This window comes from Bufo bufo, chromosome 2, assembly GCF_905171765.1.
Source record: "Bufo bufo chromosome 2, aBufBuf1.1, whole genome shotgun sequence".
NCBI classification, from domain to species: domain Eukaryota; kingdom Metazoa; phylum Chordata; class Amphibia; order Anura; family Bufonidae; genus Bufo; species Bufo bufo.
In genome coordinates, this window is record NC_053390.1 from 742,669,281 (window position 1) to 742,685,496 (window position 16,216).

Consider the following 16,216-nt stretch of genomic DNA (forward strand, 5'->3'; position numbering starts at 1 on the left):
TGCACATGAATATCAAACTAAAATCTCTACCTCTTACTGCTCCCTCCACTTTCTGGGTGGGCTCGGGCGTCGTAGCCAATTACTACACCTCTTTCCTTCAAGTCACTGATGTTCTTCTCGAGATACCTGCAGAACCCCTAGGGAAGAAAAACAAAGCAGAGAACATGATAACTCCTGACACAGGAGACAACAGAAGGGCTGGTGAATGGCCAACATGCTGGAGTATCTTCTCCTAACGAATCAATGTAGTGCCCTGGAGCAGGAGGTACTTTGACATTTGGACATTTGCCTATTTCCCCTATGCAAAGTTAGAACTTCTTACTTTATTTCACCTAAAGGGTTAACTTGCACTGTTTAATACTGTGTAACTGCATATATATATATATATATATATGTCGTGATATATATCCTGTTCATTATCACTGTATTTAAAAGGCTCTGTGGAAAGGGTTAATGAATACTGAGAGACTGTTAGGGCTTTGATTGAGAAGCTGGTAATTTTCCACAGCTGCCATAGGGTTTAAAGTAGACCATGTTTTGGAGGGAAAAACCCAGACCTGTTTACCACCAAAAGCAGACAGCCTGACCTTTTAAATGTCTGGTTTTAGCTCTGTTGTTATGTCTGGAAACTTGTTTTTTCTGGAAAACATGCTGTGTCATTGCCATTGAGTATCATTGAAGCTCTAATGTAAGTCTATACCAGACGGGAGCTGAAACATTGTATCTGTTTGTGTTGAGTTTCTCCACTCCACCCCTCCCACTAGAAGGTTCTAGTCTAACAAAAACTGTATATAAGGAGAGCAGTCAGAGGCCCTAGTGTGCTGCAGTTAGGGAACAGTGCTTGGAAGAGAAGACTCTGCCAGACTACTGAGTGACCAGAAGAAGATGCTGAGACGAGGATACGCTGCCACAGACCCTGGATCACCAGCCTTGGACCAGGGTACCAGCCTTCTGAAGAGAAAGAGGGACAGCGAGCTCAGGCCTTTCCTCAGCATCAAACCCTTCTTCTGCCAGGGAGGAGACTGGAGAAGCCAGCCCTACGCCTCGCCTGTATTGTTTTGTACCTGAATTCCTCCAGTAAAGAAGCACCCTGGATTACTGCAGACCCTGACTCTCTGGACTTATTTCCCATTGGGGTGGGGTGCACCACACCTTACCATCCCCTCCGGAGAGCAGCAACACGTGGTGACACCTCGACGGTGTCTGGGGGACCCAGCGTAGCGTTGGGGCCACTCCAAACCCGGCCATTGCATGAACCTTTCCTTTTCTCATAGAAAACGAGTGTAGGCAGATCTATGTACTGTGTGCGGCCATGACACAGTTAGGAAGAGCATAGTGACGCCCGACGCACCTTTGTTGGCCAGCTGCACTTCTGACCTATCAACCAGTTTACTTATGGTCTGAAAAATTCCTTAGCATATTAATAAATTACTGAGTGGAGATTATAGGAGAGAAGAGAGGGAAGGGGGCCAGTGACCAATAAGTAAACTAGCACAGAGTAGTAGAGGGCTCTGCTGTATGTGCTCTATTTTGTATTAGTGGCCATTAATCAAATGGCAAATCATTTTCTCAGACTTCTGTCAGAGGAGACCAGGGGCCAATCACTGGCATAACATGCTGGAGAGGGAGTAGTCGGCTACACTTCACAATACTAGGGCGTCCCAGGAAAAAGCATGGCACACAACGGGAGTCTATGGCAGCCGTGCACAACTCTACGGCATAAAGCTGGTGTACACTGTACGTATTTATATACAGAGCCACATCTCGTTTTATGCTGTAGCCAGAGGAATATGTTTGGCGTATACCAAGTCATATGGTGGCTTATGTCACCATTGATTTTCACTGTAAAAGAAACATATGCCATAGGGTACACATTTTATTTTTTACTGGGCATAGCAAACTAAACTTAAAATGGCGTACCAACGCATGCTGACCCTTTTGACATAAGCTTGGTGCATGGGACCTATGGATACATTCAGCATGTGCGCTGGGAGCTTCCCCACCAGACGGGGAAAAGGGGGGGGGGTGATTTTGGGGGAGTGGCTTAACACCGAATGTTATTTGACCCCCAAGGAAGTTGGCACCCCATGTTCTTAAATTTCAAAAAGAAATACACCATTCGTTTGTGCTGGTTCGTGCCGCAAAAATGAACGTTTGTGCCGGTTCGGTTCCTGAGATATTGCGCGTTAGATTTTTATGAAGCCCCGCCCACTTTCCACCCCATGTTCTTAAATGTCAAATAAAATACACCATTCGTTTGTGCTGCAAAAATGAACGTTTGCGCCGCTTTGGTTTCCGAGATATTGCGCGCTTGATTTGCTGAAACCCGCCCACTTTCCACCCCATGTTTTTAACCCTGACCCTAGACCCCCAGGTGTGCTGCAGCTTGCTCCCCTCCCGCCCCCCACAACTTTTTTTGGGGCACAAACATATTATTACATTTTTTTCTGCGTACGCTGACTGTGGCCGGCACTCTTATCGTCCGGCCACTGTTAGCGCATCGCACACCCCACCGCTGATCAACTTCGGACGGTTGATCAACGAGTTTGAATTTAAAAAAAAACTTTTTTCAAATTTTTGGGCCTTATTTTTTTTTTTTTGTCTGTTAGGTTTAGGGTAAGTTCGCAAACACCCGTCCCCCCACACACACGCACAACAAATAAAGTTTATCATGCACACACACACACCCCCTATGGCCCGCCAGATGTTCTCGGCTGAGGAGGCATACGCCCAGCTTGCCTCCGAGTCCGAGAGCCCCAGTGAGGACGAGGATGACCCCACTTTCCTTTTGTCATCCGCGTCCTCCTTATCATCTAGCGATGATGATGAGACCCCAAGGCGGCAGAGCAAGGGGACCGCCATGCTAGGGACCCTGTGGCCCACACTAGTACGAGAAGCTCTGGGGCTCGTACTAGTTTTCCGGCCCACCAGTTAAGTCCACCGGAGCCCCCTACCGGTGAACTTGTCTGGTATACCCCAGAGCGTTTTGAGCCCGTGATTCCTGATTTTGTAGGCCAACCAGGAATCCAGATTTCCACAGTGGGCTTCACTGAATACGACTACTTTAGTCTTTTTTTCAGTGACCACTTTGTGAATCTGATGTTGGAGCAGACGAACCTGTACGCCCAACAGTTCATTGCTCAACACCCGGGCATCTTTTTGGCTAGGCCCGAAAGCCGGACTCCGGTCTGTGCAGCCAAGATGAGGACGTTTTGGGGCCTCGTGCTGCATATGGGCCTAGTCAAGAAACCTAGTGTCAGGCATTACTGGAGTGGGGACGTCCTCTACCAGACCCCACTTTACAGTACGGCCATGACACGCTCCCGGTTTGAGGGCATCCGGAAATGCCTGCATTATGCAGATAATGCAGCATGTCCCCCCCAAGGTGATCCTGCCTATGACCGTCTGTATAAGATACGGCCGGTAATCGATCACTTTGAGGCCAAATTTGTGCAGGCCCAGGGGCGTAGCTAGAAATGCATGGGCCCCATAGCAAAAAAAATGTATGGGCCCCCCCCCCCCATAACAGTGTCCCTGACAGTGACTGACCCCCAACAGGGGGTGGAGGCCGGCAACTATTGTAAGACGGACGCCGCGTTCCTTATGTAAGTGAGCTTAAAGGGAATCTGTCACCAAAAAATCGCTTATTAAGCTGTTAATAGTACCTTATAGTGCTGCATAGTAGTTTCCTAATGCACTTTTTCTTCGTTTAGCCGCATTTAGCCTCCTTGAGAAATCAATGTTTTATTCAGTCGCTGCCCCGTGCTTCAAGTCAGGTTTGAAGTCAAGGGGGCAGCGGCCTAGGTGTCTCCAATGCTGCTCTCCCCGCCTCCCGCATTGACACACCGGATCTCAGTCCCGGGACCGCGCTCCCAGCCCGCATGCGCAATAAAGGGCTGCTGTAGCCTGTAGCGCGATCCCGGCTACGCATGCACCCGCCAGCCTTACATACTAGCGCAGTTACAGAAGATGCCGGGCGCATGCGCAGTAGCGAAACTGAAGCCGGCTGAGTGTACGAGCCGGAGCCGGGATCGCGCTACAGGCTACAGCAGCCCTTTACTGCGCATGCGGGCTGGGAGCGCGGTCCCGGCACTGAGATCCGGCTTGTCAATAAAGGCGGCGGGAGGCGTGGAGAGCAGCATTGGAGACACCTAGGCCGCTGCCCCCTTGACTTCAAACCTGACTTGAAGCACGGGGCAGCGACTGAATAAAACATTGATTTCTCAAGGAGGCTAAATGCGGCTAAACGAAGAAAAAGTGCATTAGGAAACTACTATGCAGCACTATAAGGTACTACATACTAGTACATACTTTGCACAAGTTTATTATTTACAACTTAAAGGGAACCTGTCACCAAAAAAATCGCTTATTAAGCTGTTAATATTTTTAACAGCTTAATAAGCGATTTCTTTGGTGACAGGTTCCCTTTAAGTTGTAAATAATAAACTTGTGCAAAGTATGTACTAGTATGTATACTACTATCTAATAATCCTTATCTATCACTTGACACTTCACTAACTTACTGGGGAGTCGGGGACAGTCAGGACTCCTCTCCACTCCAGACTTTTTCTTTTTACTGTGGCAGACTGCTGGCAGTGCAGAAAAGAATCCATTCACTTCTGGCCTACTGGGCATGGGCAGTTAGGCACACTGGGCACGGGTGGGCAGGCAGGCTCCCGCTCTTCACATTCAAAATAGGCAGCGGGCGGCAGCGTGACGTCACTCACTCCGTCACGCCGCACGCACATGCTCCTCCCACTTTAGAAGCAGGCGGAGCAGGCGAGTGACGTCGGGAGAGGTGAGTGACGTCGGGAGACAAGGAGGCGGAGCACATGACCTGACTACTCCTTGGCTTCCCAATCCCCAGCCAGGCCCGAGCCGCGGACCGCCCGCCCACTACACCAGGCGGGCGGGCGGGCCTGGCTGCCAGTGCCTTAGTGTGTAAAAAAAAAAAAAAAAAATTTATGCGGTCCGGACGGGCCCCCAGTGGCGTAGGGCCCCATAGCCACTGCTATGGTTGCTATGGCGATCCCTACGCCACTGTGCAGGCCTATATACCTGGAAAGGAGGCCGCGGTTGATGAGTCTCTCATTGCCTTCAAGGGGAGACTCATTTTCCGGCAGAACGTTCCCTCTAAGCGGGCGAGGTATGGCGTGAAGCTGTACAAACTTTGTGAGAGTACCTCAGGGTACACTTACAAGTTTCGTGTGTACGAGGGGCGAGATTCCCGTATTCAACCCCCAGAATGTCCCCCCACTCTGGGTGTAAGCGGGAAACTTGTGTGGGACCTTATGCACCCACTGCTAGATAAGGGTTACCACCTGTACGTGGATAACTTTTATACCAGTATCCCCTTGTTCCAGTCCCTCGCCGCCAGATTTACGCCCGCCTAAGGCCCCTTTCACACGGGCGAGTATTCCGCGCGGATGCGATGCGGGAGGTGAACGCATTGCACCTGCACTGAATACCGACCCATTCATTTCTATGGGGCTGTTCACATGAGCGGTGATTTTCACGCATCACTTGTGCGTTGCGTGAAAATCGCAGCATGCTCCTCTTTGTGTGTTTTTCACGTAACGCAGGCCCCATAGAAATGAATGGGGTTGCGTGAAAATCGCAAGCATCCGCAAGCAAGTGCGGATGCGGTGCGATTTTCACGCACGGTTGCTAGGAGACGATCGGGATGGAAACCCGATCATTATTATTTTCCCTTATAACATGGTTATAAGGGAAAATAATAGCATTCTTAATACAGAATGCTTAGTAAAACATCGCTGGAGGGGTTAAAAAATAAAATTTAACTCACCTTAGTCCACTTGTTCGCGGCCCGGCATCTCCTTCTGTCTTCATCTGATCTCTGTGCAGCAATAGGACCTGTGGTGACGTCACTCCGGTCATCACATGATCCATCACATGATCTTTTACCATGGTGATGGATCATGTGATGACCGAAATGACGTCACCACAGGTCCTGTTGCTCCACAGAGCTAAGATGAAGACAGAAGGAGATGCCGGGCTATGCGATCAAGTGGACTAAGGGCTCTTTCACACTTGCGTTATTGTCTTCCGGCATAGAGTTCCGTCGTCGGGGCTCTATGCCGGAAGAATCCTGATCAGGATTATCCCCATGCATTCTGAATGGAGATAAATCCGTTCAGGATGCATCAGGATGTCTTCAGTTCCGGAACGGAACGTTTTTTGGCCGGAGAAAATACAGCAGCATGCTGCGCTTTTTGCTCCGGTCAAAAATCCTGAACACTTGCCGCAAGGCCGGATCTGGAATTAATGCCCATTGAAAGGCATTAATCCGGATCCGGCCTTAAGCTAAACGTCGTTTCGGCGCATTGCCGGCGCCGACGTTTAGCTTTTTCTAAATGGTTACCATGGCTACCAGGACGCTAAAGTCCTGGCAGCCATGGTAAAGTGTAGTGGGGAGCGGGGGAGCAGTATACTTACCGTCCGTGCGGCTCCCCGGGCGCTCCAGAGTGACGTCAGGGCGCCCCACGCACATGGATGACGTGATCACATGGACACGTCATCCATGCGCATGGGGCGCTCTGACGTCATTCTGGAGCGCCCTGGGAGCCGCACGGACTGTAAGTATACTGCTCCCCCGCTCCCCACTACTACTATGGCAGCCAGGACTTACTGGCTGCCATAGTAACACTGAACGCATTTTGAAGACGGATCCGTCTTCAAATGCTTTCAGTTCACTTGCGTTTTTCCGGATCCGGCGTGTAATTCCGGCAAATGGAGTACACGCCGGATCCGGACAACGCAAGTGTGAAAGAGGCCTAAGGTGAGTTAGATTATTATTTATTTATTTTTTAACCCCTCCAGCGCTGTTTTACTATGCATTCTGTATTCAGAATGCTATTATTTTCCCTTATAACCGTGTTATAAGGGAAAAATAATACAATCTACAGAACACAGATCCCAAGCCCGAACTTCTGTGAAGAAGTTCGGGTTTGGGTACCAAACACGCGCGATTTTTCTCACGCTAGTGCAAAACGCATTACAATGTTTTGCACTCGCGCGGAAAAATCGTGCATGTTCCCGCAACGCACCCGCACATTTTCCCGCAACGCCCGTGTGAAAGAGGCCTAAGAGTGCCGCCACAGCTGCAGCACACCTGGGGGGTCTAGGGTCAGGGTTAAAAACATGGGGTGGAAAGTGGGCGGGGCTTCATAAAAATCTAACGCGCAATATCTCAGGAACCGAACCGGCACAAACGTTCATTTTTGAGGCACAAACGAATGGTGTATTTATTTTTGAAATTTAAGAACATGGGGTGCCAACTTCAAACAGGTATATGCTTGTGCCCCAAAAAAAGTTATGGGGGGCGGGAGGGGGGCAAGCTGCAGCACACCTGGGGGGGGTCTAGGGTCAGGGTTAAAAACATGGGGTGGAAAGTGGGCGGGTTTCAGCAAATCAAGTGCGCAATATCTCGGAAACCAAAGTGGCGCAAACGTTCATTTGTGCGGCACAAACCAGCACAAACGAATGGTGTATTTCTTTTTGAAATTTAAGAACATGGGGTGCCAACTTCACACAGGTAATGGTTTGATCATATTTTGAGTTTTGAAGCTCCAACCAGATACCCCAAATGTGAAGGGAAAAAAGGGGCGCCAGCTTCTATATAACTTTGGCGCATCCAGCGCCGGTCTGAATGTAAGGCTACTTTCACACTCGCGTTTGGTGCGGATCCGTCCTGTATCTGCACAGACGGATCTGCACCGATAATGCAAACGCTTAGATCCATTATTCATATTTGCATTATTCATAAAAAAAAAGTCTAAGTCAAAACGGATCCGTCTTGACTTACATTGAAAGTCAATGGGGGATGGATCCGTTTTCAATTGCACCATATTGTGTCAGTGAAAAACAGATCCGTCCCCATTGACTTACATTGTAAGTCAGGACGGATCAGTTTGGCTCCGCATAGTCTGCGTTTTAGTGACCGTCTAAAAAACGCAACGGAGACCAAACGCAGCCAAATTGATGCATTCTGAACGGATCCTTATCCATTCAGAATGCATTGGGGCTGAACTGATCCGTTTTGGGCCGCTCGTGAGAGCCCTGAAACGGATCTCCCAAGCGGACCCAGAAACGCCAGTGTGAAAGTAGCCTAAGACAGCTTCCTTACTGGCTTACATTTAGACCATTTTCTACGCCTAAATCAGGTGTAGCAAATGATGAATGAGACGGGCCTGTCGCCCATCCCCGTCCAAGCCCACTTAATTAGACCTGGTGTGAGCGGGGAAAAGTGGCAGATTGAGGCGCAAATAACCTTTGGGCCACAAATACGCCTAGTATAGGCGTATTTCTGGATAATAGCGTAAATTACCCCCTGTAATTTAGCCTTAGTAATAAAAAAGTTTTGTAATCACTTCCTGCTGAGGGCGCAGCCATGCTCACACCGTCTGTCACACTGTCCTAATACTATTACCACATCAGCTTTCTTTCATTACAGAACATTTTCCAGCATTACCACAGCCTCCAGTAAATATCATTAAGTTACTGGTATTTCACTCATTTCCTTCCAATTAGGAAAGATGATTAAAAATGAATCCTGATGGCTCCCTGCACCTCCAGACCATGAAGGAATACAGCCCAGGGGCTGGCATAGCTCCTCTTCTGCACCCAGGCCTGGCATCGGAATTTAGTCAGGGTGGTATCCCATAGCAGAGGGGTAGCAACGGGGGCAAAGTTCGATAGTCAAGTATCAAGATCTCCTGGCTACGGAAACACTGCTTACTGGCACCCCACCTTGCGCCCAACCAGGGCAACGATTCCTGCCAGACCTCCGGGAGTTATGGAGGCAGTGTAGCTTGTCTGCGTAGTTCTCATTCATTACAATGGAAGTAATGGAAACAGCGGAGCCCAGTCTCCACGGCTCTTTTCATAAGCCCGGCCACCTCAGCCCAGCACTTAGTCGTGGAAACAGGGAAATGGGACAATCCTACAACCACTAAACTGTTCTGCCTGAGCTCAGCTCAGGCACCGAGCTGAGCTTGGGCAGAATTAAAAGGGGGCGGGCAGCTTTAGCTGCTGATATCTCCTGAACAGTAGCAGCTAGAAGCATGAATCTGGTCTTGTTTGAAACCTGCATTCCAGGCTTTCATACAAGACCAAGATGACAGCTAAAGTCCAAGCCAAACAAGAGAAATCAAGTCTGTTAGAAATCAAGTCGGGAATAGTCTGAGGTAAAACTTGCTTTTACTTTCACTTAGAGCTGTATTCACCACATCCTGATTTCTAACAGTGATATCGTCCCATGTACTGAAGATATTGCTGTCATTCTAGTATTGTCTGAAAGCTTGGAATGTCAGCTTTTAAAGAATACAAAGCTGGTACCAAACCAGAGACATGAGCAGCTAAAGCAGCCCCTTCCCCCCTCACCTTCAGTCTGGAGACAGGCTGCAGGAGGAAAGGGAAAAATCGTAAAAATATATAGAAATGAGTCATTATCATCAGTGTACTGACCCACATAATAAAATGATGTTATTTTTACGACACAGTGAACACCGTCAATAAATTCCACAAAATGTCAAAATTGCTGTTTTTAAAAAAAAAAATCTTTCCTCCTAAATATAAATTAATATAAGTTTACCCCAAAATGGTTCCAAAAAAACCCTACAATTAATCCCGCAAAATAAAAATTTTTTTACAAGAGGAAATCATGACTGCTGAAACCCACAAAAGGGGGAAAATACTATTGGTCCTTAAGGCTAAAATTAATGTCACTAAGGGGTTAAAAATGCAATAGTGTCCCCTGAGTTGTGCACCAAGATTTACTGCAGACACACATTAAAAATCTACAATAAATAAAATTGACATTTTTGGGAGGGTTTTTCCAATTTCAACGTGACTGTTAGGAGGTTAAGCTTGTACCAATATCCATAGGTGCACTCTTACTCCACACTACATACAGACATATCTGTCACATAGATTCCTACAAAGTCAGTACCTGAGTGGTCTGGATAATGGTCAGGTCGTTCATCTGAGATACCCCTGGACCCATGGCCGCTCGCAGCCCCGCTGTACCAAACTCCATCCTGGAGCCAAACCATTTCTCCAGCTCTTCTCTGTTCCCGTCCGACACCAGCTTCTTCACCAGTTCAGATGTTTTTGGATTCTGCAAAGGTACAGGCAAACCCCATGTAGTTAAAATGTGAGTAACACGTCAGAAATGTAAGATTATACAAATATATTAATAACTGCTAAAACTTTTGCTAATTTTGAAACTTTAAGAAGCCCTTCAACTGTATGAAAAGTGGCCTTGCAATGGCATTTCTGGGCATCATCCAGCAGCGGCAATGTGAATTAATAGAGTATCTGAAAGACGTTTTTCTTAAAGGAATCCCTTTAAAAATATTCAGGCTGTTGCTTAGCAACAAAAGCAGCAGGCCATGGATGACATCACTAGATCTTCACGTTCTTGTCACTCACATTGCCTAGAAGTGCTGGTAGATATGCACCACCTACTGCCAGGGACAGGAAGACAGTGGCTGGGGCCCAGCATGGGATCATGTATCATTTCATTTCTGCAGGAGCGTTCACTCTCCAGATGGGTGAAGGACAAACACTCAGCACCCCCACCGACCAGCGGCAGCCACCAGTGCTGGGAACATAACAGTGGATAAGTACAGGGTGGCCCATGAAAAAGTAGCCCGCCTCCAGCGATAGTGTGACAAGATGAACGACCAAGTGGATTGGTTTTATTAATTGCCCACAAGTCACAGAAGATACTGACAGTGGTCCGCGTTCAGGTCTCAGCATTTTTGGGCAGGTTGAATTCTCTCGGCTGATACGGCTTGTGATGCTGCGGATGGCGTTTGTGATGTTCTCCTTGAGTTCCTCCAGGGGATGTGGATTGTTAGTCGACACTTTCTGGTTTAAATTTTCCCCACAGATAAATGTGGACAAGTCCGGGGAACGTTGTGGCCATAACCACTCGGGGCTCACAGTTCGCTTCTCTTCAAAAAGTGGAAGAACCTGTGCCAGTGAGGTCCGTGAGGTGCGGCAGGTTGCTGTCACGGCCTCGGTGTTGTGCGCTGTGACACGTTTGCCGTACATGCCAGGTGCCAGGGGCAACGTGTAGTGTCTGCATGTGTGTGCTTAGCTCCCCTTCTCCTGGTTCCTGTCTGGTGCTGGAGGGGTTAACTACCTTGCTGGGTGTGGTCACTAGGTGCTTCTTTTACCTGTGGCTTAGGGCCAGGAGTCAGTTGTACTCCAGCCTTGGTGTGTGCTGGAGTTATGCTGCTTGTCTGAAGGTTCCATCTTCTAGTGTGAGGGCCACCTAGTGGGACATTGATGTCTCCAGCGATGTCTTCCTTATTTCTCCTCCATTTTCCCTACCTTACCTGTTGTTATGTTTGGTGTGGGTATATGTTCTGGGGTTGTTGTTCCATGTCTGGTCTGTGTTTGGTGTATTCTGTCCGGCATGGATGCTAGATGTTCCCGTTTGTCTGTTGTGGCCTCCGGAAGGGGTTCTCATGGTTTTCCGGAGGGGTGAACCAAATGTCAAGTCTGTGAGCTGTTGCTGGAGTACTGGTTCCTGTGTGTCAGTACGTAATGAGTCCGGTATGGTGTTCGGATTGCAGTACGGTTGCATGGGTTCCAGTACACCTTGGTGTGGTCTTCTGTTGTGCCGTCCAGCAGCTGCGGCAGGTAAGTTACCATGCATTATGGGTTCTTGGTTCCATGGTTATCCCTGCCACTGGATACTTACCTGCCGTTCCACTTGGCTTTTCTCTGCAACTTGGCCGGTTGAGACTCCTGTTTATCAGTTTCTTGGAAGAACAGGTCAGCTCTCCCCTGCCCCTATGTGAGGGATTATCAGGGCGACTCAGGGTCCTAGGTATCCTGGGTATGAGCCGTCCTACCATCCAGGTCCGCTCAATAGGGTGAGAAGTTAGGGCGAGGATTAGGGATGCTTTAGGAGGAGGTGACCTGATCCTGGCCTAGCTGCTTCCCCGCATACCCCTTTACTATACAGTGGGGGGGGTTTCCCCCACTCCCCACCGTGACAGTTGCCCCATCTTGTTAGATAAAGCAGGACATGTTTTCTTCTGTAGCATCACTGTTGAAGAGCTGCAAGCACTATCAGCCAACATAATCCGGCCTGCCTAAAGAAGCACAGATGTGAACGGGGACCACGGTCAGCTTCTTTTCTGACTTGTGGTTAATTAATAAAAACAACCCACTTGCTTGTTCATCTTGTCCTACTATCACTGGAGGCGGCTACTTTTTCGGAAGCCACCCTTTAGAAGGCAGCCTGTGAAAGAAATGAAGTGGTTAATGAACATGAATTATGCTAATTGCCCTTGTGTACACCTTCGGAGGCAATTTTTGTTTACGATGGCATTTTACTCTTATTTTGGCTAAAAATCATATTTTTGATTGGCCTTTATTAAAAATATTGAGCCATTCTGTCACAAAGGGTTAACTGTTTTTCTAACTGTGCGACTGGTACTTTCCCTTTTGTGCCAGTCATCTAATAAACCTGATCTCAAAACTAAGAGGTTATAAACACATAAACCTAAATTCAGTAAGATAAGAACTTCAGCTATAATGAGTATTTATAATGTCAGAGCGCAGAGATAAGGAGCCCTTCAGCTCCCCAACTGACGGAAAAGACAGAAAACCCACAGTCAGCCGCTGCCTAGAGCATCTCAGCTCTGTACAGAAAAAAAAAAGACATATTTGTAATAAAGACCAATTGAAAAAATGACTTAGCTCAAAATAAGTACAATGCAACAATAAAAAAAATGCCCCCCGAAGGTGCACATAGCCTTTAGTTGTCAAGTATTGTCCATTTTGTAAGTTGTATGCTTAAAAGTCTCGGGCGAATATAACATCTATGAAGAGCATGAAATTTAAGTTGAATTAAGAAATCAGTTTTGTAACATTTATAAGGAACGGCACATGGGGAACGACTCGGACACTGGAGGTGCAGTCCCCTAAATTGCAGAGACGCTGGGAGTTAGAACCCCACCAAACTGAGGACAGGTCATCAATCACACTAAACTGGACAACCCCTTAAAATGTACATGTGACCACAGCACACTGCAGGCTAGAAGGCACTGGTTTCCGGTTTCCCCTCCAGCCTCGCCTGCGCTACCTTCCTGAGCGTATAATCACCACTAACATTCGGGGGTTTACATCAGGGCCAGGCCATTTAGTCACATATACCGCCATTCTCCTGAAAACCGTGACATTGATATCCCGCCTATAGGCCAGTCTTGGTGGACAATGCAGATAAAGGCACAACTACCGGTATGGACAGCAGCGGTCAGGCATGAGTGACAGCGCGGGGACAGGAGGACGCCACGCGATTCTGGACACGGCGATGTCCTCCAACACGGAATTAGAAGTGAATATATCACTATGTACACAGCTGGGTGCAACCTCAGGCCACGGGGGACTCGACCACATGGATGAATGGAAGGATGGGTGACTGGAAAACTAGACAAACGGGTGGATAAATCAATGAATTAATCAATGGGTGGAGGAATGAACAGATGAAGGAGCGAACAGATGGATAAAAGAATGAATGGATGACTATTTCCCTACACTCCTGGATATTGTAGTGAACTCAATCTGATTTTCTCTAAGGGGGGGGGGGGGGATTCCTGAGGAATGATTAACCCTATACTCCCTGGAATTACTTCACATCGCTGATTTCAGCTGGTTCGGACCAGACACCCCTTCTAGTGATGGCTGTGACGACCCTCATGTCATGTATCAGAGCCTCACCTTATCCCAGCTCAGCCAGGCTGCGGCGGCTCTGTCCAGCGCGTCCCCCCCGGAGCGGTCTTCTCCCTTCCCGACCATGTCTGTCTGCGCTTCTCCTGTCACTTCCAGCACTTCCGGCACAGCGCGCGTCACCGCGTCACGTGACCAGTCGCCTGCTCTCCGCGAGTCACCAGTTCTAGAGAGAGAGCGCGGGGAGCCCTAGCGGGGAGGCGGCGGTACTGCAGTCTCTGCCTAATGTTACTGGGAGATAAGGGCCCTATAGCCCAGTATATAACGTGCAGCGCCGGGGGCCAGTCCTTGTCCCCAGAGGGCCCTATCTCAAATACTAGGGTCAGTTTTAAGAAATCCAGTTCCATGGGTTGTCCAGGCTGACCAATCTGGCCTGGAATCCTTGCCATCCCCTTTAACCTGGGGGAGATTTATCAAAGGAAATCTGGTTTAGTTGCCCCTAGCAACCAATCAGATTCCACCTTTCATTTTCCAAATGAGCTCTGAAATATGACCGGTGGAGTCTGGTTGCTGTGGGCAACTAAGCCGGTTTTATTTTACACCAGTTTGGATAAATCTCCCTCTTTGGCCTCATGCACACGGCCGTACCCATTTTTGCAGTCCCTAAATCGCTGATCCGCAAGTCACGGATACTGTCTGAGATCCTGCCGCCATATTTTTTCACTTCTTTAGAAATGGCCTGTCCTTTTCCACAAAATGGACAAGAATAGGACATATTCTATTTTTATGCGGGGCTGCGAAACGGACTTACAGATGCGGACAGCACATGGTGTACTGTCCGCATATTTTGCGGCTCCATTGAGATGAATGGATCCGCATCTGATCCACAAAAAATGCGGATCGGATGCAGACCAAAACCACGATTGTGTGCATGAGCCACACGACCAAATGCAAAAACGGATCTGCGAAAAAAAAAAAAACAGCCGGCCCCTAATAGAGTAGTATATCCTTGTCCGTAATGTGGACAATAATAGGACATGTTCTATTTTTTGGCGGAATGGGAATACGGAAACGGAATGAACACGGAGTAACTTCTGTTTTTTTTGCGGACCTATTGAAATTGATGGTTCCACATATGGTCCGCAAAAAAACGGAACGGACACGGAAAGAAAATATGTTCGTGTGCATGAACCCTAAGGGGCATGGCAGGAAGTTGAGAAACTCACCAAAGCATGAGGAGAACGTACAAACCCCTTGCGGATGTCCTTAGCCCCCATGCACGCGGCCATATTTTTGTCCCTCATCCGATGCACATTTTTTGAGGATTGGATGCGGAACCATTCATTTCAACGGGGCCGCAAAAATTGCGGACAGCACAACGTAGCGACAGCCCGGAATCCGTGTTTTGTGGATCCGCGGTTTGAGGACTGTATAACGGATATGGCCGTGTGTATGGGGCCTAAGTCAGATATAAACTCGGGCTCCATTGTTGAAGCTGCCAACGTGTACATCCACCGTGAATATGTGATACGTTTCCCTCTAATTTCCCCGGCAGCACCCACGACGCCCATGTTCTACTCCACCAATATGTCGCTCAGCTCCAATATACAGACTCCCGCTCTGTTCTCGGCTCGTCATGCCTTATCTTCAAATGCTGATACCAGATAGGCAGATAGTGTAGAGTCCATGGCGCACAGATGAGCAAAGGGAAAATCCAGGAGTCGTCCTCCAGGAATGATTAAAACAGGCAAGTTTACTTCTTCACTTTAAAACAGCGGGCAGGGGCGTAGCTAGAGGGCAGGGATGTCCAACCTGCGGCCCTCCAGCTGCTGAAAAACTACAACTCCCAGCATGCTAGGACAGCCTTTAGCTATCAGCCTCCAGCAGGACATGGTGAGAGTTGTAGTTTTACAGCAGCTGGAGAACCGCAGGTTGGGTATCCCTGCTATAGGGGAAGCTGCTGCTGTGGGGCCCAAATTCAGAAAGGGCCCACCCAGGAGGAGGGCCGAAAGATTTTATTTTCAGGGCTCCCCCAACAGTATTATACAAGGACGGTATATACAGTGACATGACATACAGTATATAGGTGTAGGAAATGAATGAAGGGGGGGATCAAACATTTGCTGTGGGGCCCGGTCACTTCTGGTTATGCCATTGACCGCAGGGAATAGGAGCTAGGGGCAGAATTTAGGATAATAACACTATATCGGGGGTTTGCCATTTCGATCCATAAGAGTGGGCCTATCCTGAAGTTTTCATGTTGGTTCATGTGTGATAGAATCAGGCTAATTTGTAAGAGGAAATTCAGGGTAATTTAATTTTCTAGCAGATCATTTAGTCTTATCCTAAATTGAGGTAATTAACCAGTTCATGTGCCATGAGATCCAAATAAAGAGTTGTTTCCCTGATAGGAGAACTCATGTGAACTGTGCTAGAACTTAGTAGCTCTGTGTATTATACACTGCTCAAAAAAATAAAGGGAACACTTAAACAACACAATGTAGCT

General features: G+C 48.1%; 1 protein-coding gene across 1 annotated transcript in view; it reads right to left on the reverse strand.

The window, feature by feature from the left end:
* PGM2 (phosphoglucomutase 2) overlaps window positions 1-13,903 on the reverse strand; it is a 43,953-nt gene extending 30,050 nt beyond the window's left edge. Inside the window, exons 1-3 of the mRNA XM_040418999.1 lie at window positions 13,762-13,903; window positions 9,971-10,138; window positions 31-137 (exon numbers count right to left, since the gene is read on the reverse strand). Of these exons, the coding sequence (XP_040274933.1) occupies window positions 31-137; window positions 9,971-10,138; window positions 13,762-13,839 (353 nt within the window). The 5' untranslated portion in view covers window positions 13,840-13,903. The remainder of the gene's footprint in view (window positions 1-30; window positions 138-9,970; window positions 10,139-13,761) is intronic.
* Window positions 13,904-16,216: the final 2,313 nt, after the last annotated feature.